The sequence below is a fragment of the Patagioenas fasciata genome, chromosome 5 (assembly GCF_037038585.1).
Source record: "Patagioenas fasciata isolate bPatFas1 chromosome 5, bPatFas1.hap1, whole genome shotgun sequence".
Classification (NCBI taxonomy): Eukaryota; Metazoa; Chordata; class Aves; order Columbiformes; family Columbidae; genus Patagioenas; species Patagioenas fasciata.
Genome location: NC_092524.1, coordinates 30,307,988 through 30,335,030, shown reverse-complemented (window position 1 = coordinate 30,335,030; position 27,043 = coordinate 30,307,988). Strand labels below are relative to the sequence as shown.

The 27,043-nt window shown below is 41.3% G+C and overlaps 1 protein-coding gene across 4 annotated transcripts in view; it reads left to right on the top strand.

The window, feature by feature from the left end:
- LTK (leukocyte receptor tyrosine kinase) overlaps nt 1-27,043 on the top strand; it is a 102,894-nt gene that overhangs the window by 39,324 nt on the left and 36,527 nt on the right. For all 4 annotated transcript variants that reach the window (XM_071809181.1, XM_071809180.1, XM_071809182.1 and 1 more), the window contains 8 exons: nt 3,762-3,875; nt 8,124-8,279; nt 8,925-9,147; nt 15,422-15,561; nt 17,505-17,642; nt 18,586-18,738; nt 19,843-19,943; nt 21,811-21,977. In XM_071809181.1, coding sequence (XP_071665282.1) covers nt 3,762-3,875; nt 8,124-8,279; nt 8,925-9,147; nt 15,422-15,561; nt 17,505-17,642; nt 18,586-18,738; nt 19,843-19,943; nt 21,811-21,977 — 1,192 coding nt within the window. The remainder of the gene's footprint in view (nt 1-3,761; nt 3,876-8,123; nt 8,280-8,924; nt 9,148-15,421; nt 15,562-17,504; nt 17,643-18,585; nt 18,739-19,842; nt 19,944-21,810; nt 21,978-27,043) is intronic.

The window sequence follows — 27,043 nt, the reverse complement described above, 5'->3', positions numbered from 1 at the left end:
AGAAATGCTCTGAAGGAAATTTCTGTTTTGGCAGGAAGATGGCTTAGCTGACCTGGAATTGATTTCCCATCATGAGTTCTCTAAGTATTTTCTGTAATTTTCTTCTCTTCTGCAAAGTAACATAAAGATTGAGGAAAAATTTCAGCCCTGGAGGTGTCTGAATGCTTTTTTTTCTGTAAGATAGTGAAAGAAATGAAATTACCTTCTGAGTGCTGGAGGCTTCTGGTTTTACTGTGTTTGATTACAGAAAAAGCAACGGATTTGTGCTGTGCTCTTAAAAGATCCCATATTTTTGCTGTGACAGTTGAATATTGTTACATGTACTGTTTCCTCCTAATCATTTTATGTTCCTTGATGGCAGACTTAGCTTAAAATCACAGATCTCCTTTCTCTCCACCTTTTATTTCTTTTTACTTAAATAATTGTCTTTTGCTGTTCAAGATAGAGAAATTATGTAGTTATTAAGAGACAGCCTTTATTACTTGTTTAATGCTGAAGTTCACGTCATGCAACAATTATATACAGCATGTATGAGAGGATATGATGTGGGTTATTGGAAGCATCCCTAGAGTTCCCAGTTTCAAAGGAAAGTGAAGAAGAGTTTATGTTAGTGATTGTGTTCACTTGATTTTCAGTTCAATCAGAGGTGTTGAATGAGTGAGAGAGAAAAATATTGGAGGCATCAAGTAAGAGTGTAGGCTGGACTGTAATGTTACAAACCCACTATCCAGATCTCATCATACTGTGAGTCCCTTTCTGCGTAGTCATAGCCAGAAATTCCTTGCCATGCGGAAAGAAATGAATGGGGGTATATTTTTGTGGGTGCCCATGAACAAATTCCATATACCATTTGGTATAGGGTCTTCTGTCCAAGTATATTTTGTCTCTCAGTGAACTTGACTGTAGTGACTGATTTTCCTTACTCTTGTATGCCAAATTCAGTAAGTGGCATCTTCCCTGAGTAGGTGAGTAGTGTTACTATGAGGCATTTGAATGAACCCTCTTGGCTATTTGCCAAAATTTAATAGGATGTTACTGACAGTCTGCGCAGTGGATAATGTAATTAGCAGATTAAGTTTTATGCAGTGCTCTTTGTGACAAAGCTGTCACTAAGTTTTTGTATATCCTAATACCAGACAAGCAAACTTTTTTAGACATTTATCTCAATGGTACAAAAAATGTTTTTATCCTGTTTGTTTCAGCCGTCACCAATGGTAATGAAAATTTTTTTCACACTAAGGCAGTAAATTCGTGTTTCAAGTAGCTTAGGCCTCTGTTCATGGTATTCTGCCACGGGAACTTCCAAAGAGGAAAATCCCAAAGATATTTTGATTAAGTTTCAGTGGAACTTCTGCTGTGGCTGTACTGTGTTTTGTGGGTCTGTGATATTCAGGCTGTTTCCAAAATACGTTAACAGCTCGGGGCATGTGAGGAGATGTGTGGGTGGAACAGACTTTACAGAAAGCCCTGAGGGAAGTAAATACTGAAGCTACAGCAGCACTTAACAAAGATGAACAGATACAGAACTCAACACCACCTCAACAGACACAGAACTTAATTTGGGAGGAGCAGACTCAAGTTGTCAAGAGATTTTGTTCAGTTCCAGCAGAATTTCTTTTAATATGATGAAATAGATTTGTTTGCAATATGTGATTGATTTTTAGCATGGATTTCTGGACAGTTTTATGAGGTGATTTCCCCATTCTTTTCATAAGGCAAGCCAAGAAAGGCAAGCCTTTCCTAAGGCTGGCCAAACAAGAATTCACATTCTTTTTGAGGATTTAATCCAATTATTGAAGATACCTTACTTAGCAGACCAGTGTCAGTGTCTTATCTACAGTGCAGAATAACCTTTTCAAACCCTCCTGCCTCTACATATTTGAACACAGAGGCAGGAGGAAGTGTGGTGTTTGACAGCTGGGCTGTGGAGACCACAGATCAGCCTGTGTCTGCTGCAGCATGATGCTGTTCTGCTCTAAAGTTATCCTTTCCGTGGAACCCCATAAAGACTGATGGCTGTCTTCAGTACTATAATAAAAGATGGAAGGATACAGCATTCTCATGCAATGAAACATTCCACAACATTTCACTCACTGCGTGATCCACATTGTCATATATATTAGAATGAAAATTGTTTTAGCAGTTTCAAATCAGAGCAGATATTGCTGAAAAACTAAAGGCAGTGATAAGTTTGAAAAAGTTGAACATATGCTCTGAGTTTTGGGGTTTGTTTTTGTTTTCTAGTTCCTTCTGTATATTTTCATAATATTACTGTTCAAATTAGTTCTGTTGAGAATTCCTTGGCTGTTATCAATGACATGTATCTACATCTTTGTCTCAGCTGCAATTCATGTGAATAGGATTCCTATCTCCTCTGACATGATTTCACATTTTTATATTACTGAATTGGTAACACACATGGCTGAGATTTGAAAGCAACTCATTTTGCATCTTTCTGTCTTTGAACACCTTTTGAAAAGAAATATGTTTGTTCTGGTCAACTTGTTTGTGATTCCTATAAAAGAAAACACCAGGGACGACCTTAAATAAAAATTACTACATGTTTAGTTTAGGACTTGTGTATTTTCACATGCACAGATTAAATAAATAAAAAAGCCATTGTTGGTATGAGCTGTTCCAAAGAAAAGTCAGAAGGTAAGGAAAACTAAATTGTCAGAAGTACTACAATGAATAATAATTTGGTAAACTTATTTTACTTTGAATAACAAAAATTAAATCAAGAAGGACACCCCTATTTAAAACCAGCTAATCTTAGCATGCTGAATTTAATATTCACGTTAGTGAAGTAGAAAACAATTTCTATGGCCTTTTATATCTTCTGAGATGTGCATCTTTTTTCCAGCATAACCAGACTTTACATCAAGACTCTTAGGATTTTATCTGAATAAAAATGCACAAATGTATATGCATTGGTGTCATAATTATGATCAAAGGTCACAGTTACTGATGAAAGTTTATATAGATATATGGCAAATGGATCCCTGAGATAGAGCAGTGCAGGCAGATTAATAAAAAGGGTATTGGAGAGACCATGTATTATTAGATATTAGACACAAGAAAGTTACCTCATTCCTTTGAAAATCCACGCTTCGTGTCTGGCAGTAAGAAATGTATCTGTTCTCTGGATATGTGCAACAATGCAAAGGTTTCATTAGTGTTAGTTTCAGACGGGGTGTTGTTCTTGTGTGGTGAAGAGGAGAGCACTTGTGCAGGTGCTCCCAAAAGACTGCTGATAAATCCATGTTGTGTATTGTATGGCTAACATATATCTTACCATTGAACCCCTCTTCTAATCATAGAATGCTTTGGGTCAAAGGGACCTTTAAAGATCATCTAGTCCAATCCTCCTGCCATGGGCAGGGACATCTTTCACTGGATCAGCTTGCTCAAAGCCCCATCCAACGTGAATGCTTTATAAGTGCAGCTACTGTTATGCAACATAGGAACTACTGGAATATACAGTGTCTCTTTAAAAGTTATTTACTGGTAAAAATCAGGGTGGATAAAGAATAGGAAAGATCACATTAATAAGTAAAGTATTGTGTTGTAGTTATGCTTTCCGGGAAGCGGTAGGGATATTTTGAAACACTATCAGGACAGCGTTGGACCACTACACTCTAAGGAGGATGGGTGTAATATAACAGGGCTTTGTTGAATATGTGTTCATGTTTAACAATATGAGAGCATAGTTTTGTATAGAAATGACAAACTCTTCCCTTGTTCTTTTTGTTTTGTCACAGTTGTTGTCTCCTCTTCTGGATCACATGAAGAAAATTCTTCTTCACCAAATTCACCTCAGCATCTGTCCCAGATGAAAACCAGAATGGTGTCATTGCATCAGCCTTCTAAACCAGGTACTACAAGTCCTCTTCCTTATTTCTACTTCAGAATGTGAATACAAGGTAGATGCTGGTAGTCACAAGGACCCTTTGACAGAAAGCTGTGCCCCTGGCTTTCTGACAGAAAATGGAGCAATGACCCAAAAAGGCCAGCATAACCTTAAGGGAATCCCTAGTTCCTTATAAAAACAAACAAGCAGTAAATATATATATTTTTTAATTATTTTATTTATTTATTTTTAAATCTCCATCAGCACAGTGAAATCCACCGGATTTGGCTTTGGGAGTTCTTGAAATAAAAGCTAATTTGTGGAGCTGCTTTCCAGCAACTATAGAACAAAACACCTTTCTTTGTACCTTTTTCTTCTTTTCCCTTTCCTTGGGGGAGGGCAGAGAAGGGTTAACAGAGAGCATCTGCCACGCTTGTTGTTGACCTGCAATAAACAGTGACAATACCAAATGAAGGGTTTTTTTCAACTGGGGTTTTCTTTTTCTTGGCATTGCAAAAGCCCAATGAGCTGGACAAAATGCTTGTGAGATAGGTAGGATAAATTTGATCTTACTGTGGTTTCAGGACAGACATAGGAAATACAATACTTTATAAATGCCTAAGAGAATGAACCACTTGCTGTCAGTGGTGTGGAATCTTGGAAGCTGAAATGATACCTTTTCATTTAGTGAAACAATCACAGAATGGTTGAGGCTGGAAGGAACCTCTTCAGATGATCTAGTCCAACCCCCCTCCACCCTGCTCAGGTAGAGTCAGCTAGAGCTGGTTGCCCATGACAGTATCGAAATATATCTCCACAAATGGAGACTGCACAAATTCTCTGGATGGCCTGTTCCAGTGTTTGACCACTCTTATGGCAAAAAAGTATTTTCTTGTGTTCAGATTGAATTTCCTGATTTTTTGTTTGTTTGTTTAATTTGTGCCCGTTTCCTCTTGTTCTGTCAAGTGGACACTACTGAGAAGTGTCTGGATTCCTCTTCATTCCCTTCCATCAAGTGTTTGTACACATTGATAAAATCCCCTTGAGCATTCTCTTCAACATGCTGAACATTCCCAGCTCTGTCAACCTCTCCTCTTACAAAAGATGTTTCAGTCCCTCAATCATCTTTGTGGACCCATGCTGGACTTACTCCAGTAAGTCCATTTCTTTCTTGTGTGGGGGAGCCCAGAGCTGGGCACAGTACTCCAGATGTGGTCTCAGCAGTGCTGAGTAGAGGGGGAGGATCACCCCTCTCCCATCTGCTGGCAGTGCTTTTCCTAATGCAGCCCAGAAGGCTGTTGGCCACCTTTGTTACAAGAGTGCATTGCTGGCTTTTGGACAGCTGCTTGTCCATCAGGACCCCAAAGTCCTTCAGAGCTGTTCTGCAGCCAGTAAGCCCCCAGCATGTACTGGTGCCAGGGGTTATTCCTCCCCTGGTGCAGGACTTGGCGTTTCCTTCTGTCAAACTTCAAAAGGTAGCTATCAACCCCATCTCCAGCCTGTCTAGGCTGCTCTGAATGGCAGCACAGCCATCTGGTGTGTCAGCTGCTCCTCCTGGTTTTGTGCCTCTGTGAACCTCCTGAGGGTACAATCTCCCCCTTCAATCCAGGTCATTAATGAAGATGCTAAACAAGAAAGAAAGGCCTGTGCATGCTAGAAAAGTCACACACGTTCCTCACAGGAGATGGCAATGTGACCTGGACTTGCCAGAGAGGGGTTCCTTATAGTAACATTTTGCAGATGGTATCTAATTCTTTGAAGTGATAACCTCCTTTCTGACATGCCCTATGACTGTCCATGACCGTTTCTTCAGAGCACTTTTGTAACACCTTAAAATGTCCTTTTCTTATTGTAGTAAAATAGATCTATTTCTCTCTCTAATTTATTTTTTTTCCTTTTCATGTCTGTCACACTTTGCCTTTCTGGGGACCGACACTTGAAGTTCTCCAGGTTCATAAGTACTAAGCAAAGTTGGATATGAAGTGTCTGTAAGGTGGTACACAGTAGTGTCAGAGGTTGCAGGTTTCAGTATTCTCTTACACTGGGACCACACAGGTGTACCTAGTTCTCCTGCCCTGCAATTTATGCTGAACAACAGCTTCTTGTTGATTGATCTTTCCACCACAACGCAATGCACATGATCTGTTGCCAGAGAGCTCAGCGGCCTTTTTCTTACCAGTTGTCAACAACTTGTCCCGTTTATTTCAGACTCTTCTTCCAGGCATTCAGATCCTCCCAGGTCTCAGGTTGTGGCAAGTAGGCTTTATATAGCCCAGAGAGTATGGGACTTAGGTGCTTCTGAAGGAGAACATTGTATTCACTCACATGAGCTGCAAACTGCTTTTGTTATGTCAGGCATGTTCTAAGGATTAAACCTGCATTGCTACTGCACACAGGGGTATTTGTAAGATTTAATGAAATGATTTTGTCATAAATATTAGTTTCAAGTAATCCTCTATTTAAGAAAGAAAGGGAATGTTTTCTTTCCTGAGCAGTCACTTTGCTCTCTTGAACTGTTGTGTTGTGAGAGAAATTGCTTTCCGGATTTTGTGACCAACTAGACTTTTACCTGATAAAAATATTACTGCAACTGGCAGTAAGTCTGTGGGTACTGATTTAACCTGTCAAACTTCAATTGATATGAAACAGCACAGCAGGTCTGGATTCGGCCTGTGCTTTGTGTCACACAGCCATGGAGTTTCTGAGCTGTTGAGATCCCTAAAGCTGTTTTACTGGATCATCAAACCATAGCCTGGAGCTGTGCACAGACATCTTTCCCTGGGTCTGCAGAGCCAGGAGAGTGGCTGGTGTCCTCCCTCCTGTGCCTGGATGGAAGGTGGCGTTGCATATGCACACACACACCTTGACAGTTCACCTGCTTGTGGCTTCCATTTGAAATTGATGGGCTGAACAGTGCAGTAGGCCTTTACTAAGCCATATGGATTTGAGGAGGTGGGCTCAGAAGCTCTTCAGGTGGTTGGCCCAGCTGGTAGGTTGAAAGAGGCAGCGACCTCCAGTGCTAGGCAGGGCTGCAGGGGTGGGAGTTCAAAGCCTATCTCAAGCCACAGTGATCTGCAACATCTGCATTTCTCTTATCCCTGCATACTAGGTGCTGTTTTATAAAAATATAGTTACAGTCAACTTTAAAAATTAGGAAAACGTTTGTCTGCTTTGGCTGTTGCACTCAGAAGATGCTTCCATTTCTTCTTTTTTGAAAGTTTCGTTAAAGTATAGCCAGTCTTCTGGAGGCTCTTATGTTTTTATTTCTGCCCCACCTGTGTGGCCTGTGCAACCAACTGTCCTTGTTATATCCCTGACCTTAATTCTGTTCTTCATACCTGTCTTTTCTCCTCCCCAGAAAGAGAACTACCAAAAGGATAAATTATATCACTCATGTTTGCAAGGTCTGAATACCCTATGAATGTCAGGATCCCAAATACAAATGTTTAGTCTCTTATTATTTCTCATATGGCCTGGAGGTCCTCCAGTTATTACTGTGATATTATTATTACTACTGAAAATAAATATCATGAAGTTAATATCAACTTACCATGTCTATTCATCCCCCTCTGTGTGGGAGAGCTTTGTGCGGCTAACATCCCTTCAGGGACTTTATAGTGGATTGATGAGAGAACAGTGAATTACTTCTTGTCTGGTTTATAATATGCTGATTATGAAAAATTCTGACCAGGATGATCTAGTGTTCTCAATGATGCGAGTGGAGTCTGGAGTTTGTTATGGTGTTCTTGTCCATCCTGCCAGAGGAGAGCAAAGCTGTTTAAAAAACATAAATAAATAAAAAATATGTAAAATTGCATTGCTTGGCTATTTTGCTTGAGACCCTGTCAAGCTCTTTCTATTGCTGAGAGAGGGTTGACCTTAGAGTTTCATTTCTTCCTCTCTACCAAAATGCTAAATCCATTCAGTTTCAATATCCTTGCTGCACAAGGTATTATTCTCATTCAGGATTTTATGTAAATGTGTGCTAGACTTTCCAGTGGTGCAAATTCATTGGTAATACCAGTGGGAGGGTACTGATTACACCTGCCAAAAATTTGCAGGGTTGTTTTTCTTTCTGGCATGTTCCTGCAACCACCCTGGGAGAGACTCTGTTGTTATTGCACAAGACAAACTTCCTTTTTCCCGTTCAACTCATCCATTTCTTGGGAGACATGGCCCCATACGCTGTAGATCTGCTCATTCATGTGCCTGTATCACCCCTGCCCTTTGAACTGGGGAAGACCTCAATGAAACCTTTGGTTTCTCATAACAGAAATCTCTTGTATCATCGGCTCAAGCTGTTCATGGGTGACGTCTACAGACAATTTTGGAAAACCGGACTGGGTGTTATCTTCACTTGATGTCCTGGTGTCTCAGGAGAGGCAGCAACTGCTTCTGGAAAACAGTTCCTCCCGTGGGGATGTTGAAGGTAGGCAGAGCTACAGTTCCCCTCAAGTGGACATCTGCTTTCTCTCAGCACTGGTAGCAGCTGTGGGTGCAGCAGCAGGAGGCAGCAGGCTGAGGCCTCCAGCACTTGTCACTGAAAATGCTGCCATATGCACAACTTGTAAGTGCGCTGTCAGTGGCCAGGAGTCACTACAAGCCACATAATATGTGTGTACTACCTGAGTTGTGTGTGTATGTACCCTGTATACAGCCAGCCCCTTTATATGTTCCTTTTGTATCTCCCTGTCTTTTGCTTACAGAGACTGGATTTTTCTTAGGAAGCTCAATCGTTTACAAGCCAGGGCTGGCTCCACATGTCTGCTGTCTGAATTGCAAAGTCTTTCGCTTTCGTTTTGCTGAACATCTTCACTCTGCTTTGATTGGTTTCTTCACTTGTCATTCCTTATATCACTTCTTATTTCCATAATTTTTACTTTATTATCCTTTCTGTACTCTTAATTTTTTTTTTCTTTTTTTTCTTTTTTTTTTTTTTTTTTTGGTGCATAGTCCTCTCCTTTCTTCTCACAGTTCCTTTCTTCGAATTCCTTATCCATTTTTTCTCTTATTATCTCTCTTCCATCCACACTGTGTGTCTCTTTTGTTTTTGTTTGTTTGTTTTTTCTCACAGGGGACATTTTCCTTCTGAACACCAGTAGGCTCCCAGATAGATGTGAGTTCAGCCTGCATAGCCCCATCCTGCCTGGGAGCTTGGACTCTTGCTTGCTGGAACTGGCCATATATTCACAGGATGCTGTTCCTCTCCTCCAGAGATTCACAGTTGAAATCAGATATGTGGAGACAAACAGAAGTATAATAATTTCTCTGAGAGCTGGCCATGAGGAGGATGCCAGGTAAGACCATCGATCTGCAGCTGTTTGGACTTTGAATTGCAGGGTAGGGTGAAGTCCCTCCAGACCACTGTTTATCAGCATTTTCTCCCTTCTTGAGATCATTGCTGCTGTTATAGCAGAAAATGAAGGTAGAACTCTCAGGCCTGAAGCGTGCAGCTTCCTGACAGGATGTCTGTAACAGACCCAGGTTTTGTGTGTTCCTTTTGCAAAGAACACACTTGCTTGGGACTCACTCTTTTCTCCTCACATTTGGAAAGGTCAAGAGCAGTTGACTCTCTTACTGATGCTGGGAATATAGCCGTAATATTAACTCAGTCCAAAGACTGACTTGGCAACATGACCAATATCCTCCAAGTATTTGAGGGGTCCTATCATTGTTACAAGGGTCACATTTGTCATTTTGAGGTAGGGTTATCTTTACCTGTTTTCTAATTTCTTCCTGTCTGCTAAGTTCAGGAGCATCCTCTTCTGCTTCATTTGCAGAGTTCGTGGAGGGGAAGAACAGAGGCTAGAGGTGAGAAAAGGTGAAGATGAAAAAAGGAAGTGCAGCAACCCTGGGTCTTGTCCTGTATTCTCTTCTCTTTGATCTTCCCACTGCTTTCCTTTTTCATTCCAGTGTGTAGCAGAATGCAGCTAGGAGAAGAAATGGGCAAAATGAACTAATTACAGCAGGAAAAGAAGGAGAAAAGTCCATGTCATCAGATTTTGCCATTTTCCATGTGCTAGTTTTTCCTTTGCTACAATCTGCCTTGTAAGAACCTGGATCAGACTCACAACACAGCTTTTTATTTCCATCACCTGACTGACTCCCATGGAGAACTTAAGCGATAGATCCCAGTTCTTGTTTTCTTTGAATTCTTTGGCACTCCCCAGACTGCCTTAGATGTCTGTAGCCAAGACTCCTGGTCAGCCAAAGATAGCAGAGTTTGACTAAAAAAAAGTATTTATTTTCGATCAGATCCCTCTCTCTCTCCTGCTTTTAGCTGTTGCTCACTTCCTTCCTGGCTACTCCTTGCCTTCTTGTCAATTTCACAGGGAAACTGTTGCATTTTATGGGATCAGTTTCTAATGTCCTTTTTTTACCTATAGCTGCCATTGCTGCTTTTGAGTGTTTGACAAGCCTCTGCAACTGCAGCCAAAGCTCCATTCCCCTGTATAAACACATAAAACACGCTTTTGATTTGCCTAACTGGCCAGACCAGGCTCTGATCACAATCAGTGCAGTGTCACTGGAATGGATCATAGATGTTGTTTAACAGCTTGAGCACTGCAAAACAATTCTACCTGAAATCAAGGTTATCATCTATCTAAAAGTGATGGCATTTAGATTTATTATAATGGAGTTAGCTTTACTGGGAGTTGGCACAGACATTGGTATTACTTTTTCTTAGCGAATGAAATGAAACCCTGGTAAGCTCAGAGGGTTTAGTATTAAGGTTTTAAAGATGGAAGGTGGTTGAGTCCTGTTTTAAATCAAGACAGAAGGGAGAGGAAGGAACAGATAGAAGCAGAGTTAGGAGCTGTTTTAGGTCAAATAACCTTCCTTTTCTCCCTCATTATGTGGAAAATCTTTAAAATCTCTGCACACTTCCAGAAAAATCTGAGTGTGCAGGCAGGACAAAAAATTATTTCTAACAGAGTGATTGAGCTGCTTCTCATTAGGCAGATAGTCTGAAATGAACATTCCCTCCACGATTAAGATTTTAACGGCACTGGTTGTTAAGAAGAGAGACCACCCTGAAGCGTTCCAGGGGCTTTCCATAAGAGTGGAAGTTCTACAGGCTTTTGTTTTAACCAAACATTGCCACACAATTTAGAGCAGAACAAGGAGGAGAAAGAGCAAATGACCTTGAGATAGATGCCTATGTGTAGTACATAGTTTAACCATTGACAGGTACTACCAAGGGATTGTCTTGAGATCAAAGTAGAAACTTAGATATAGAAAAAAGGCTAGATGGCACTTTTCCAGATGATCTGGCACTCCAGAAAATCCTGCTTCAGTCCCTTTTATCATACCTCAATTCCAGGATCAAGCTGTACTTTGTCATAAATTCCAGCTGTACCAGACCACTTCAGTGAACTGTCCCCTTTCTGGACCTGGAAATATTTTCCTGATGGTGTTTCTTCAGGATCCATCAGCTACACAGTTCCCAAAAGCTTGGATATGTGTCATGCATGAGAGAAAGTTATGCTGTCTACTTTACTGACTGCTAGGATTTATAATTAAATTTGTAGTATTGAACCTGCCACTCATTTTTTCACACATGTATCTTAGTGAAAGAACAAAGAAACAGATGGAACTTGAGGCACAGTGTCTTCTTAACAAGTAGGTCAAAGCCAAGATATTTATTACTATATACCACTTTATAAGGTGTGGGTATTCCGAGTTATTACCAGTAGAGGGAGAATCACTGAGGAAGTGAGGTGTTCCAAATTCTATATATGTACAAAAAATATATAAAATTATATTTCTTATTATCTCAGTAGAGCTCAAACATCAAGAGCCTGTAGCTTTTCTTGAAAGTCCAAGCCTTCTTCATCTGGCACTTGGCACAGAAAGCTGTCTTCACTTTCTCAGGGTTACAGTTGCAGTGCTGGTTCAGATCACATCTAATGTCTTTTTTACTATTTTGCTTATCTCGCCTTTTCTCTCTTTACCATGCAGACCCAGGAACAGTCACAGCTGAAAATTCTTCTGAGTCCTGTGTACTTTGATTGTGAATGGCTTCACATGCTTGTGTTTGTTGCTGACCACAATTATTCCAGTATTGTCAGGTGAAACTGGTTCAGTAAGGGGCTAGTTTCTTTCAAGTCTCAGTAATCACACTCCAGTGAAAATAAAAAAGCATCACTTGGGGCAGGGATAATATTTTCCCTTTCCGTGATCAGTAAGCCAAATTGATCTTGACCTTCTTTCTTTCTGAAGTACAAGACACTGGTCATGATAGTCTTGGCAGGTCAAAAAGCAAAAAGTTCACAGCCATATGCACACATGGGTTTTCAGTTATCTAACATCACAAAATAATTACAGCTGAGTTTTGTGTGTGTGTCCCTTTCTTGGCAGGGGGAGACAAGGCAGGGGTGGCAGTGCTAAAATGCCCTGCCAGCTTCTGAGGCACTTGTAGAAACTGGTTTTGACACTTCTGTTCCACTAATGTGGTTGCTTTTATCCGCAAATGTTACTTTACTTCAACTGTCATACATGGAAACATTGCCATGTAGCTAATCTGAATATCTAGAAACAGGTAGGGTCATTTGGGTTTCATAAATTAGGTGTCCAACTACATGAGCCTTTGAAAGGGAGTAGTCTGGTAAGTGTCCTCAGAAAATGCCTAATATATACTGACAACAATAAACACAGCCATTTTGATTAAAAAATGTGGCTAGAAAAGGAGAGGTTGTCCAGCTGTTATATAGGACTCTTTTTTGAATACTAATCTGAGAGTATGATTTACTGCCCCTTGTGCTTCCATTGAAATTGCGCCCAAAAATACACTGGGTCTAACTGGCTGGTGAAGGCAGGAGGGGTGGACATGTGTTCTGCTCTCTCTTCTATTTCCTTTTAAGCCCAATGGCTAGAACTGGATGTTTGTGAAGGCTTGCAGAGAACAACTTTCTATCTGTAGAAAAGTAATGTAAAGTTTCTGATTTGTATGTTCATTGATTGACCCTAGAAGCATTTAGTATACATACCTTTGTGCAATAACCCATGCAGTGAGTTCCTCTAATTCAGAAAAGGTTTCAGCTTTCCTGTTTGGATGCATTAAATTGTTCATTCTTAATGAATAAATTCTTCTTAATGTTAAGATAGTCTTTCTTAAAACTAACAAACAGTTACATTTGTTGGATATGGAAAGGCATGACGTGGAAAGGATTGGTAAGGAGAAGGAAGAAAACTTTGGCTCTGCAGAGGAGATTTTGAGAGGTTAATAGAAATCAAAAGTTGAAAATATAAACCAAGGGTTGAAATTGTAGATTTGCAGAGTGAATCATTAATTCTCTTGCCTTAAGCATCAGGTTGCTTGCAACGCTAAACTTTCTATCCATGCAAATTTCTCAAAATCAAGTCAGAATCTGATAGCCCTCCCATACATACTGATAAATTTTCACATCTCTATTTAGAAGAAGAGTAATATTACCTCATTACTTGAGATCTAGTTTGACATAAAATCAATAGTAAAGGTACTGTCAAGTTGGGCTTATCTGGAAGCCTGCTGCAGTGATCCATCTGCTACAAGATTGACAACGGGCTGTATTCCTGGTTCCATTAAGAAAATTAAACTGGCTCTGACTGGCTCCTCTTTGGATAGTGAGATGAAGCAAAGAAAGTGTAATTATTTACAGCATTAGAAATCTTGCTGCAGCTGGATCTTTGGAGCGAGGCCTTCTCTGAAGGGGAATACCTTGATGATGATGAGACTCCGTATACAAAAGTATTCTGGATGACGCAAAGCTGCTTGTCATTTTTGCAGTCTCTGGATGCTTGCCAGCTTTTCCTGTGGTGTTATAAATGGAGTCAAATTTCAGTACTAGAGTGCACAACTAGAATGTGCCATGGTGCCTTAGGGCTCTGACTCAGAAGAGCTGCCAGTTCACACAAGTAGTGGTTTAAGACAGTGGCCTTGCTCTTCTACAAGATGCCACAATTCTCCCAGCAGAGATGGCAGAAGGGACAGCATGTCTTTCTCAGCTGTGATATTTCAGAGGTTGGTTTATTGATTTAGATCACTGGTGGTTTTCATTTATTTTTATATACAAGGCTATAAATGGCAAATTCAAAAGTGTCTAGCTCATAAACCATGTAGGATTAACGTGCAGCAGCTGAACTAGTCATTGTTTTCAGATGTGGGGCAGTAATCTCTTTAGTTCTTACTACTAAATCTACCACTGTTTGTGAATCAGCAGCTGTGTGCTACAGGCTCCTGCACTCAGGGGTGTGATAACACTGGTGATGTGGTGATATCTCAGCTGCGGGGTGGGTTGTAACTTGATGGAGGTACTAGAACTATGTCTCCATGCTTGGAAGGTCTAGTATGCTTAACAGGTAGATTCAAAAGGTTTAAAGGCTGTCGTTACCTTCATTGAACCAATTTGATTAAGGACCATTGATTTTTGCAATGGAGTGATGAACAAAGCTCTGTCAAGTAGCAGAAGTGATTCAGTTCTGAGTCAGTGCTGAATAGTCTTGGCTGTTGCGCCACGGTGTGGCAGGGGGAATATATTTGTGAGTGTATTTATATGATGTATATTTACATGCTGGACATTCCTGAAGCTGCACTGTAATACAGAATGAAAGTAAAGCAGTCATTCTCCTTTGCTGGGTAGTGGAGATGGCGCAGTTGTAATTCAGGGCTGGACATTTCTGAAGCTAAAATAAATTATATTGAGGTGTTGAATATGGTATGATGGAACAGGAAACAGCAGAAATAGGATCATCTTGGGAAGAGGAGCTCAACTTCAGATGAGTTTAGGGAATCTGCGGGTATTTATGTGTGTGCTGAATTTTTTTAACAACACCTGAATACCCTGCCTTTCGTCAGACTGATTTGAGAAAGGTACTTTGAAAATTTCCATTTGGTATCTCCAACTTTCGATGCCTAACAAGCATCTTTAAAATTACATAGAACTATCTGTCTTTCTCTGAATGGCCACAAGTGCTGTAGTTGAGAAACCTTTCCTGTCTAATGGTGATGACTTTTTTTTTGTGGTGTAATGTAATGTACCAGAGCAATCTGTATTTTCTGTAATATTCCTTGTTTTCTTCCTCTTGCTTTGTAGATGTACTCTAGCTTCTTAAGATGGGAGATTAGGCAGAGAATGCACAGAGAAAAAGATTCTCACACTTGACACAACTAAGAAGTGTTCAGGGCCAGACACTTCCTTCCAGGACATACAATCTCGGTATTAGCTTGAGGAGGTCCAGAGAGTGAACAGAACATAACCCTACATGTGGAAGGCACATATCAGGGGGGAGTGTCCAAAACTAGTGATAAATTAAGCCCCATTTTAACTTTAGAGTAATCCGTAATGGTGCGATCTTTTCAGCATTAGCAATAGGATCTGCTGCGAAGATAACCGAAAATGAGCTTGTGGGGCTGAGCATCACTTGTCTTATATTAACACCTGTTTGTTATGTTGAAGTTTACGTTCATTGATCTGTCCCCCTTGCAGAGACTATTACTCCTGTTTGGTACAGTGCAGAAACTTTATGCTAGAGACTCCATGGATTCCAGTGTGCTGTGTGTATGTCTGATAGTTCTTTGTTGTCTTCTAGGATGAAATGGAAATACCTGATGGCCCATATTGGCCGAATAGAAAGACCTTTTACAATCACCTTGCTGTATTCAAACTGTGGAGCACGAGAGGTTGAAGTGCTGGCAGTGGGCTCCTTTCAACTCAGGAACTGCTTTCATGGTATGTGGCAATACAGTCAGGTTTGGAATAAGCAAATGCAGTCAGAAAAGAGAGCAGCATTCTCACCAGAACTGATGAGTGTGATAAGGGAGTCAGTTAGATGTGAGTTAAATGAAAGTTGAGTCTCCTCTGGGATTTCTGGCAGTACTTACCTGTCGTAGTCATATTTGCACGTGTTTTATGTGTGTGCACACATGTGTATGGACTCTGAACACAGGGTTGAAGCTCAGAGTTATAGAATTGATTTCAGTGATCCTCTCTGCTTTTCAGATCTGCTTTGCTTGATCTTTCTATGAGAAAACAGGGCTTATGCTTCATCCAGCAACAGGGATGGAAAAAAGTCTTTGCCTAGATTATTGTGGCATTTAATATTTTTCTTTCTTAAATAATCAAGGAAAAAAGACTACCCTGTGTCACCAAGGCTTTTTCCATACTGGGGCTCTGTCTTCCAAATCTATAAAGAAAAATATTGATCTACACTCCATGGGGTATATTTGCTACTGCCAGGCTGATAACTTCTGTCTAAAATGAAATTAGTTGAAATGTTATTATTATCTCAAAATTACTGAGTGCTCAGCTCAGAAATCCTCAGTTTTACCTGGCTCTTACAGTCCTGTTGTGAATGTCATGCAAATGATATCTCAGTAGCTGTGCAGAACCTTGTCAATGTCATTTAGGCTTCCTGGAAGTACAAGAATCTGTCAGCACAGGCAGCCAGCAAGTTGGAGACATAATTATCTTCACTTCCTGTTTTTTATGCATCAATATAATGCTATTGCCTCCACTTTGCAGACAGTGTAGAAATAGCTTCAAATGTAATGTAAAAAGCTTCAAGTGTAAAAAAGAGAATTCTGGTTTCACAGAGCGGTTTCATGAGGCTACTTTTGATCATATTAGAGATTTAATTTTATTGCAGTCATTAGTCTTTTAATTTAACAAATGTTTTATTTTTAATGCAATGGTTTTTTTGACAATCACAGAGTTTTAAGGGGATGCATGCAGCTTGGAGCCCTATGCTAAACACTCAGTCCCTGCATAAGCCGATGCATGTACCCAGCACAACATAAAGAAATACTGGTTTCAGGCTGTGTACCTGGATTGCTGCAGAGATGTCCTTTTCTCATTCTTCTGGAGCTGATTGGCTAACTTTTTCATTTTTTCCAGAGCAGTAATAGTCCCAGTGGAACTTCTTTACAGAGTTCTGCTAGAGGGGAGCAGGTTGAGAAGAGATGTACGGACACCCTCAGGTCCGTAACAGACTGGTGCACACACACACATCCAAAGGACAGGTTGGGTGCATTAGCAGTCCTGCTTTTGGTAAATATCAGACTTTAAAATTGTGTTCAGTCTGGTTGCTGGGTACCTGTGCAGTCAGTGAAATGCTCCCAAAACACAGCTGACTAGACTAGCTAGTAAAGTTCCTGCACAGTGAGCTGACTTGCTGGGACAGCAGCGATTTTCACAGACTGGATGCCACAGAGCTGGCCCAGTGTTTCAGCAGCAGGAGTGTTAGTTAAGCCTGAGCCTCAGTAGGGCAGAGCAATGTGTCTGTCAGGACTGGAGCTAAGTGGGTATCTCTGCCTCCAGCAGCAGAGTGTACTGCAGCGTGTCACAGCTGCCCAGTCATGCGCGTGGAACTGAGGAGCACAGCACGGTAGGAAACTGCATGGTCCTTCATTAAAATAAATAAATGAAGATAGCGCAAACACAGCAGAAGATAATGCGTGAGAAAGAAAGGAGCAATAGATTTGGTCTCAGTGAGAGCTGAGGTAATCTGCAGGAATGTCATTCTGGACAGAAACCTACAAGATAAAAAGCAGAGGCGAATATCATTTACCACCCAAAGGACACTTTCCAAGGTGCAACACATGAAGGCTGATGCTCATGAAGGATCATACACATTCTGCAACTCATCTCTGGGCTTCTTTTTCTTTTTTCTTTAGATAAAGAAAACCAAGATCTTTCCATATATGATAAAGGCTCCACCTTCCCCTGCCTTCATGGAGGCTGTGTCAGCCACCTACAAATCTGTGAATTCATCAGTGATTGCCCTGCCAAAGAACAGGAAGGACTGAGGTGTGGTGAGTATGTGGCGTGGCACTTTGTGGGAACATTCACCCCATTAGAAGAAATAACTTAGACTGAAAAATAAGTTAAATTGATTCCATCTCTAGATTAATTCAGTATTTTACCTCCTGAATTATTTTATGCTATTTACATTGTTTGGATACCAAGATTCTCTTTGAAAATTCACCCTATATAGGATAAAATGGATTTGTGGGGTTTTTTTGTTTTGTTGGGGTTTTTTTGTTTTGGTGTTTGTTTGTTTTTTCAATATTGCAGTAAGAACCTCAATGACCTGGCTTTCATAGGTGCTGCTACTTCACAGAAAGGCAAAACCTTATGTACATCTTTGCAGTTGGGTGAGAAATTCCTTCTGGACCCAAGGTCTGAACCTCCCTTCAGTGGAAGGTGCTGACCATCTTTCTAGTGCCAGCCAAAAACATGGTCATAAATCTGTTCCTCCAAGATCCCAGTTCAGAATGCTTCTTGCACAACATGACAGGGAAATCCCCTGATTCAGTACATGTGGTGCTAAGAGGCATCATGTAGCTTTGTTGCAAGTACAGTGGCAAAGATCTGAAATAATCCATTGATTCACGTTCCTTTAAGTGAACACAGAAAACTTTTTGATGTCTCTAATTTCATATACAGCAAGGCCTTTACAAACATATGGCAGTGATTTACCATTCTTTAGACTTTGGGAGCTGCAGTTTTGCATAGTATCTAGAGCAGGACAGAACTGAAAAATCTCAAATATTTCCAAGAGCAAAGTGTTGGCTTTCTGAGGGTGGCTCTGGAAATAAAGAAATGAGACGTATAAATATTTCAATATTAAAAAGCTTTGTAGCATAGTTTGGTTAGCTTAGGCAACCACAATGAGTTTTGACTCTTGCTACCATTCATGTTCTTCCATAATCAAGTTTATCATATTTTTCTGCTTTTGCTTGTTCTCCATGGTAGACAGTCTCCCGGAGGGTTCACATTGCTCTTTTGAAGAGGGTCCATGTGGCTGGACACTGAATGAAACTGCAGCATCTCCTTGGTCTATTCAGGGTTTTAGTGAAATGACTCCATATGACTCCTTTGTAGGATCTACCTTGCAAGCCACTGGTGGTAGGTTCCTCATAGTTCTCTCTCACTCTCTGTGTGTATATGTGTGTGTGTGTGTGTATGTATATATATACAAGAGCCTTGAACCTAGGTTTTTAAAATGGTTTTAAATTTTTTGGCATTGCCAAAAGAACTTTAGCATCAGTGCTACCTATAAGAACTTCAAATGCAGCTAAAATTAACTTCTGAACATGATTCAAAACTTTATATGAAACAAGTTCTGCAACAAAGTTAACATGGAACTATCAAAGACACTGATTCTCCTTCACCTTAAAAAAATACATATATCTATAATGAATTTTCTTTCCTCCGTGTGTACTTTTTCCCTTCTTCTTCCTTTTATGAGCTATGCAACTGCAGAGTACTGCAGTAGCAGCATGATAACTGTTGCATCAAAAAGAAAAAAGTTCCCCAACACAACTAAGCAGCTTGTAGAAACAAATTTGTGGAGACTTCTGCCAGACTCCACCAGTAGGTTTGGAAGAGCATCACATGTAAGAGTATCTGAAGACCAAGTGTTCATACACTGTGCCATAGAATACCACAATAAAAAGAGTCAGATAATTCCCAGAACTGTTAGCTTGGTAGATAAGAAGGAGGGAGGCCAGACCCTCATGTGTTCAGGTTGAAAGTCAGAAGTGTTAGCACAGATGAGTCTTTCCTCACAATTCCCGGTCAAAGTGAAGGGTGTCCATATGAGTGTCCTCTTTGTCTCTTGAGAGCTTGGCCTTGGGAACAAAGACTACAAATAAGCTCTTCCAGCCTAGTGTTTGTCTCACCAAGAGTAATTGATACTAATATTGTAAGAATTAGGGCTGATTAGGAGTTCACTGTAGATTGATGTGAGCTCCTGTATGGGAAAATACTTGAGTGATGTCTGAGGTTTATGGGTTTACATTCCAGGAACAGGTTTGAGATATTGACTTTCGTGCTGCTGAAATCTGCCAGAGTGATTATTATATCCTCACTAATAGATTTGCTCTCGAGCCATGCTTGTCATCTTACTTACACTGTGCTTCAGCACACTGATGTTAAATTATTTCAAGAGACCATTAAAAAAAGGCAAACCATCGTCTTGCCTTTTGTGACTCCCTTTTCTGTTCACAGGACACTTCCTCTACCTGCGAGCAGACAACACTCAGATGAGGGGTACAGCCAAGGCTTACAGTACCAGCCTGCCAGCCAGTATTGCCACTGAAGACTACCAGGTATATTGCTCTGTCTTAGCACCTTTGTGGAGTTAATCTTCAGGCTGTAGGTGCTGTTTGCACAACCAGCTCATTCTCCACACTCTCCAAAACACTGAAAAGCAGAAGAGTTGGCTAGACTGCCTAGCTAGCTACTTGTTGAAAACTGCAAAAGAGACATGAAGTACATCCCCAGTAAGAGAAAGCAGGAGCCCCAAATCAACTCCTCTGTATGAAAATCTCCCCTGTCTAACTGCACCAACTATTCCTCTGAAAGGTACCCAGCACCTGGATTGTATGGGGTGGCTTTGGTTTGTAGGAAAGGGAACTGGCTGTCTGGATTGTTGAGCCATTCAGTATACCTGCTGCTGAGACTTCTCTACAAAAAGTCTGCAGTACTTTTGTAGGAGTTAACAAACTTGACAGATTTACTGAGAACAGGAGTGTGAAGTTAGTAGACATAAGATTTACCAGGAAAAGATGAAGATAATAGACTTCTGTTCACATTCTTCAGGGATTTCAAAAGGTGAGGGCAATCTGGTGTGTATAAAATCACATAACCTGCCTTCAGCTCAAATCTCTACAAAGAATAAGGGGAGCTCCAAGATGCTTGAATTAAAAATATTAAATAATATTGTACTCACAGCACTTAGGAAAATTAAGCTACAAGTTTGAGCGGGGGGCGAGCCCTGCTAGAACAAAATAGAAAACTTTGATGCTTCCTAATCAGAGCTGGCAAAAACAATATAGTGCAGGTGCCAAAAATGTAACTTGAGAATTTATATTTATTTATAAATCCAGGCCAGGTTTGCTGGGTAGTTCCAGCAAAATAAAATGTGCTTGGAGCTAGGTTCACAAAACCAGGAGGAGGGGAAGCAGTAGCTGTTGGCTGTAGTGTACAGGTCACACTGGCAAGGATTTGAACCCACATTTCAGGAGCAAGGAACCTTCCTCTGGTTGTTCTTTGCAGCATGTGCCTGTGTGTGCTCCCTTTCCTGCTGATGGTCTCTGTAATATAAAGACCAGCTGAGGGCTCAAAGCTGTGGTGGAAATAGCAGTTCTTTCTTGCTCTGTGGCAAAATGGAAGTGGTTGCTCCAAAGAAAGAGGAACGAGTCCTACTTCAAAATACTCTTTGGTCTGGTAATAGGTTTGCTCACCTGTCATATGGGTGTTGCCTATGACTTGGGGCAAGTATGTGGATGGAGGCTTCCTGCCTCTAGACACAGTCTAATTCCTCATTTCAAGAGCATTTGAGGCAGGGCAGCTCTCCCTTTGGAGTGCTTTTGTGTCCGATGTAGTTGGTGCCTGAATGCAGACTGAGCTGTATCAGTGCAACACACTGACCTGGGTGGTTACGATGGGAATCCTTCAAAGATTTATACTGTGGTTCAAACCCTTTCACAGGAATCTTTAAGCTGATGAGAACACTGAAGAGGAATGCATTTAGGACTGTTTTTCTGCAGTAACCTAACACTAGTGAAGCATTTCATGATAAAACATTTCCAGAGTTTAACCCTGTGTTCCTCTGCTTTACTGCCTTTTTTTTTTTTTTTTTTTTTTTTTTTTTTTTTTTTTTTTTCTGAAGGAGATAACAAGGAAACCAGTCTTCTCTCACCCAGATGGTGTCTGAGGCTGTGGGTATTGCTGTCAGTGGCTGGAGAACAGCTTCCCAACAGCGGTGTCAGTCAGGGTCTCCACTAAGAAAATTCTGTGCTAGGAAGTGACAAACCATACACAAGCGATGGGGGTCTTAGTGGTGTGCATGATTAAACAGTTTGACCCAGGATCAAAGGTTTGGTGTCTCAAGTACCCAAGTAGGGGGGAAGTGAGTACCTTTCCCTTTTTATCACAGGTTACCATTCTTTTTCTCTTCTTCCTCTGTTACAGATCCAATTCTCAGTGTATGTTTTTGGCAGCTACAATGGCACCGTCTCCTTCTCTGTCAGGGAAGAGATAAAGGGAGCTCCAGTTACTTTGCCAATGTGGGAAAGAGCAGGGAGCTGGAGTGACCACTGGTTTCTCATCACCTTACCAATGCCAGTACTTCAGAACCGGTAAGACCTCTACCAGCAGCGTCCAGGGCTATCCCTGGAGATTTAGGAATTTGTTACTGTCTTTGTTGTGAAGCATCTCTTTCATTTTTACCTTCTTCCAGAGCTGTTTCTATGGAAAAGATTACAGGAGTACTGCAATTCTTCTTGCTGAGCAAGTATTCTGTCACCCATGCATATCTTTGTGCACATACAGAGCCTAGTTCAGCACAAGCCCTCGTGGTGTGTCTGCACTTCCACGCAGCCTCAGGCAGTGCTTAGGTGTTGGCAACAGCAAGTGTCTGTACTATAAACTTTTACCAATTTGAGAAAGCCAGTATATTCACAGTGGCTCCCAGTGCTCCCAGTAGAGAAACAGCTGTATTAGCGTAGCTGTACTTTGTATTCTCACAGTAAAAACAACCATGTGAGTCAAAGGAGTGATAAAATCACAGTTGCACCAGTACAAGCCTAGGATCTACTGTCAGTGCAGCCGAGGCAGCTGGAGATCATTCATGGCCACATCACTGATGCAGCAATCTTGGGAAAAGACCGTTGCCCAAATCAGCCTTGCACAAAAGTTGTCACAGTTTTAGATGTGAAAATACAGCTTGACATTGGTTTTCAAATGAAGTCAAATGCTGAAAATTCAAAGAGTTTCAACCCAATCTAATATTAATCAGGTACTTTCCCTACCTTACCCACTGTCACTCCATCTCAAACCATGTAGATGATATTGGCAGCTGGTTATTTTGCACAAGACAAATTATTTTAAATTGCTTCAATCTGGTTTTCTGCATCTTCCTCAGGAACACCAGTTTCACATGACACTTAAGACAAAAAAATTTCAAAGTCTATGCAGAGAATACTATAAATGGAAACATATCTACCTAATATCGGCAATAAATAATGTCTCAAACTGCCGGAATTAGGGGGTGTGAGGGGATTTCTTTTAACTTCAGAGATTCTCTGCGTCTTTGTGTAAAAGGCTATAGGATGTGGGTCTGGAAGTGATAGCAATTCAGATCCAAGCAGCAGTAAAATTCAGAGAGAGAGAATGTTGTTCCACCCTCTTTCTAGTTTAATTTCAGTGTTATCTTTGGTCTCAGCATTATCATGCGTTCACCATAAGCCCCTTTGCCATGAATTATTCCTTTAGGTTAGGATAAGTTTGCATGCTAGCTGTGTATTTAATGTTCTAGTCTGACACAGTCTAGAGCCCTGTGGACTAGCATCTGTTTAGTTCTGCCTTTGTACAGTATGACCAGTGAATTTGTCCAGAACACCTCTTTTCCCCAGGCACTTTCATGTGGACCTAACCACTGCAGAGTCCTAGGGGCTATTCTGAGGTATTTAAGACCTTCTGCCTCCTCTGTTAATACAGTCCCTTATGCTTGTTTTCCAAAGCCTCCAATTTCTGCACCAGCCCTCCATTCTGAAGGGAAATGGATGTTCTGTGTCAGCAGGGAATGGACAGCAAGAGGGTTTAAGGAGTACTAGCCAGCACCGCGTGAAAAAAAAATTGGTGTTCTAATACTGTAATGGTTGAAAGAATTGACCACTTAGACAAAATGAAAGAAGTAGGTAGGCCATGCATGTGTGTATTACAACAGTCTGTTTCCAGTAGTTCTACCTTGTCTGACTTCATGTAACATTTTGTATGCCATTTTCAAACAAATTTAAAACTGATGTGGCACGACAGTGACAATCACTGGGGGTGAGGCTGGAACTGTTCAGTCTAGCAAGCAGACCTGTGCTGCCTGTGACTAACATAAGTAGCACGTTGTCATTCACTGCACTGATCTAGGACAGAAACAGAAGCAGCACATACTTTGCTGGAAGGTGGTGTAGCTATTTGCCCCAACTGAAGAAACCCTGGTCTTTGGCCCCCTAGGACACGGGGTCCATTCCAGGCCTCTTGCCTTGTTCCGTCCACGCTCTGCTTCTTGTGTCCCCTCTCACCTGCTTCTATGAGCACTCAGTGCCTTTCTTCCTTGTTTTCATATACTTGGTCTCTCTTCTCTTTTAGGCTTCCATTTATTAACCCATTGTATCTGTCTCATGCTTCCAGTCATAACTACCCTCTCTGAACTTCTCCCAGACCTACAGTAAAGATTTATTTCCAGTCTTCCTGTTTGACTGGTTATTTTTCTCTGTCCATAGATCTTGGATCCAAACCCCCCTGCACACCAAGTCCAAGCTCCCGTGGGATCTTTCCCAGGGATCTCCCTCGCCTCTCTGATACGCCACCTTAGAATCATAGAATTGTTTTAGTTGGAAGGCACCCTCAAGATCAGAGAGTCCAGCCATTAACCTAACTCTGACACTGAACCATGTCCCTAAGAACCTCATCTCTACGTCTTTTAAACACCTGCAGGGACGGTGACTCCACCACTTCCCTGGGCAGCCTGTTCCAATGCCTGACAACCCTTTTGATGAAGAAATTTTTCCTAATATCCAATCTAAACCTCCCCTGGTGCAACTTGAGGCCACCTTGTTCACTCTATATTCAGTGTAGGCAGCTTTTTTCTACATTTGGCCAGGATCAGCAAAAGAAAGAAAGGTTGGGGAAGAAAAGTGTATTCATTAATTTGGAAGGGCAGTTCTCACTTCACATAGCTGAAGCAGGACCCGACATATCTCATAACAGCATGACCATGGATAGTACGATTTAACCCCACACTTGAAGATATACAGGGAAGAAGAGACTGCAGGATTAAAAAAAAAAAAGTCTACCAAGCATCAAGTGTCAGGGATTTTAAATCTTCAAGGACATTTTACTAAAATTTGAATAGATTCTAATTCACATGGAAAAAAGCTCATCCCTGCCGTCTGACACTTCCTTGCAAAGTTCAGATCCCACTTCCAGTATCGGCTAGCACAGAGCACTTAAAAAGACGTCAGCAGTTTCAAGCACGTCCAGAATGATAAATCTCTGCATTGCCTCATGCTCAGCACTGGCAAAACATTTTGACTACTAGGCAAGTCATACCAAAATAGATAAGTTCAACCTAAATTGGTCTAAGGTTGGTGAAACTGCAAACAGTTGTAAGCAGAGGTATACAGTGAACATGGCTGTACAATCCTAGCACAGCTTAGTATAAACCTCCATGAATTATTTTTCTGTATATTTGTGGGTGCTGGCAGCTTTCATTGGTAATGAAAACTCCAGCAATGCTGCGCTTAGGGAATTTTTTAGTCCAGAGTTTGGGCTGGCATGTCTTTTTCCCGTATCCTGAATCTTCAGCAAACTCCTGTCCTTCTGTTGCTGTATGAACGGGCTGTATTTTATCCTGATTCCTCAAAGGGATGATAGCCAGCAGCAAAGTGGGTGGGAGGGTACAGATCACACAAGGAGAAAGGGGAAACATGAATTGCAAAACAAATAGTTGCTGTAGCAGGACATGAACAGCTTGATGGGGCCAGAAGGAGAGAAGCCTTAGCAGATAGAAAGAGGAGACCTTGGAGGGGGTATATGAGTAGATTTTAGCAGCAGCTTCCTCCAGTGAATTTATTTCTTAGAAGAGAAGGAAGACAAACTACACAGTTTGCTGATCAGCCTCCCAGTTGGGCATCTAGCTACTTGGAAAACTGCTTCTGATGATCAACTGGCAAATTCACTCACTGGGTTCACAGACACAGGGAAAAAGGCTGCTATCAGAAGAAAATCAGACAGGCAGAAGACCAGACATCAGGGAGCTGAAGAGTATAATATGCTGGACTCAGCAGAACGAGCTGAATGCACAGGAACACTGGAAATCCCTCTGGCTAACAGAGCACATAGTTCAAAAGGCAAATTCCTCCTATTTTCTCAAGTTATGAGGAAGGGGAGACATGCACAGCCCAGAGCTTATGAGATGTCTAGTCTCATGCACCGGGAGGGGGTGGGGGATGTCATTCCCCGGGCTCCCACTTGTACACATCTGGAGCAGAAATCTACCTAGTGACACAGCATCATGGACCCTCTCCTGCTCTGACTCCATGGACCAGACGCAGCAGGTTGACCTGGCCAAGGATACCCTACCATGTGGGTGCCTTAAGTAAGGGGTAGGCTCTGTTGCTGTATCTATGGCTGTACGTCCTGGAAGGGCCCTAGTCCTGGGCTGAGGGTGCTGTGACTTCCTCTTCCATCAAATGGCTGGAGGCATTACTGTCTTGTGTCAGTGGACTTATGTACAAGGACTGAAAATGCAAAAAGTGTTGCTAAACCTACTAATAAAGAGGCAGGTTTTTGTAGGAAAGAGATCTAATGGCAAATTCCCCTGCTGACCCCACAGCTAAGAGAGTGGTTATTCAAGAGACCCTTGATTTACATTTGCTCCACCAACACTTATTCCCAGAGTGCTCAGATCCTGGAGGTGTGAATGCTTTCATTTAGCACAAGGGGTCATTCTTGAGTGGAGTAAAAGCAGTTTATCCTTAAAGATTTTGATGCAGCTACATTTTATTAACTCTGGATATAGATCAACATTTGGCTGGTGGGTGGAATATGCACACATACTTTATTGCCACTAATCTGGGACAAGTGTGTTCCTAGGCTGAATGATTAATGTGTTAGGCAGGTTAGTGTTTGATCTCTCATAAATCATCGTTGAGCTTCACCTGTGACAGCGCTAGGGATCCTCTCCACATGCGTTTGATAATGGACTGGACATCAGGCACCTGTTTATTTCTGAAATGTAATGAAAAACAATTCAGTGCTATCCATTAGAAGGAGATCCTTCAGACCATTTTCTTTCCTGTTTGTGAATTCAGAACACGGCAATGCACGTGGGATATGACAGACCTCCCAGATAAGTAACTAAACACCTGGTCATGGTGGAAAAAGATGAGACAGCCCAGAAAGCAAACACTTCAGGGAGTTATGGCTGAAATTTAAGATGTCCTGACCTGTAGCTGAAATGAACTCATGTCACCTCGTTATCTTACATTGACTGAGTTTCAGGCCTGCTCCTGTCTGTTTGGGTATTGTTGTTCTGTTCAGTTTTTCTTCTGGCTATCTCTTTGGGAATGGAAAGAAGGACATTCTCTTTTCCCTCCCCTTTCGTACATGTCTAATTCCGTGACTGTTTATAACAGTTGAATAAGGA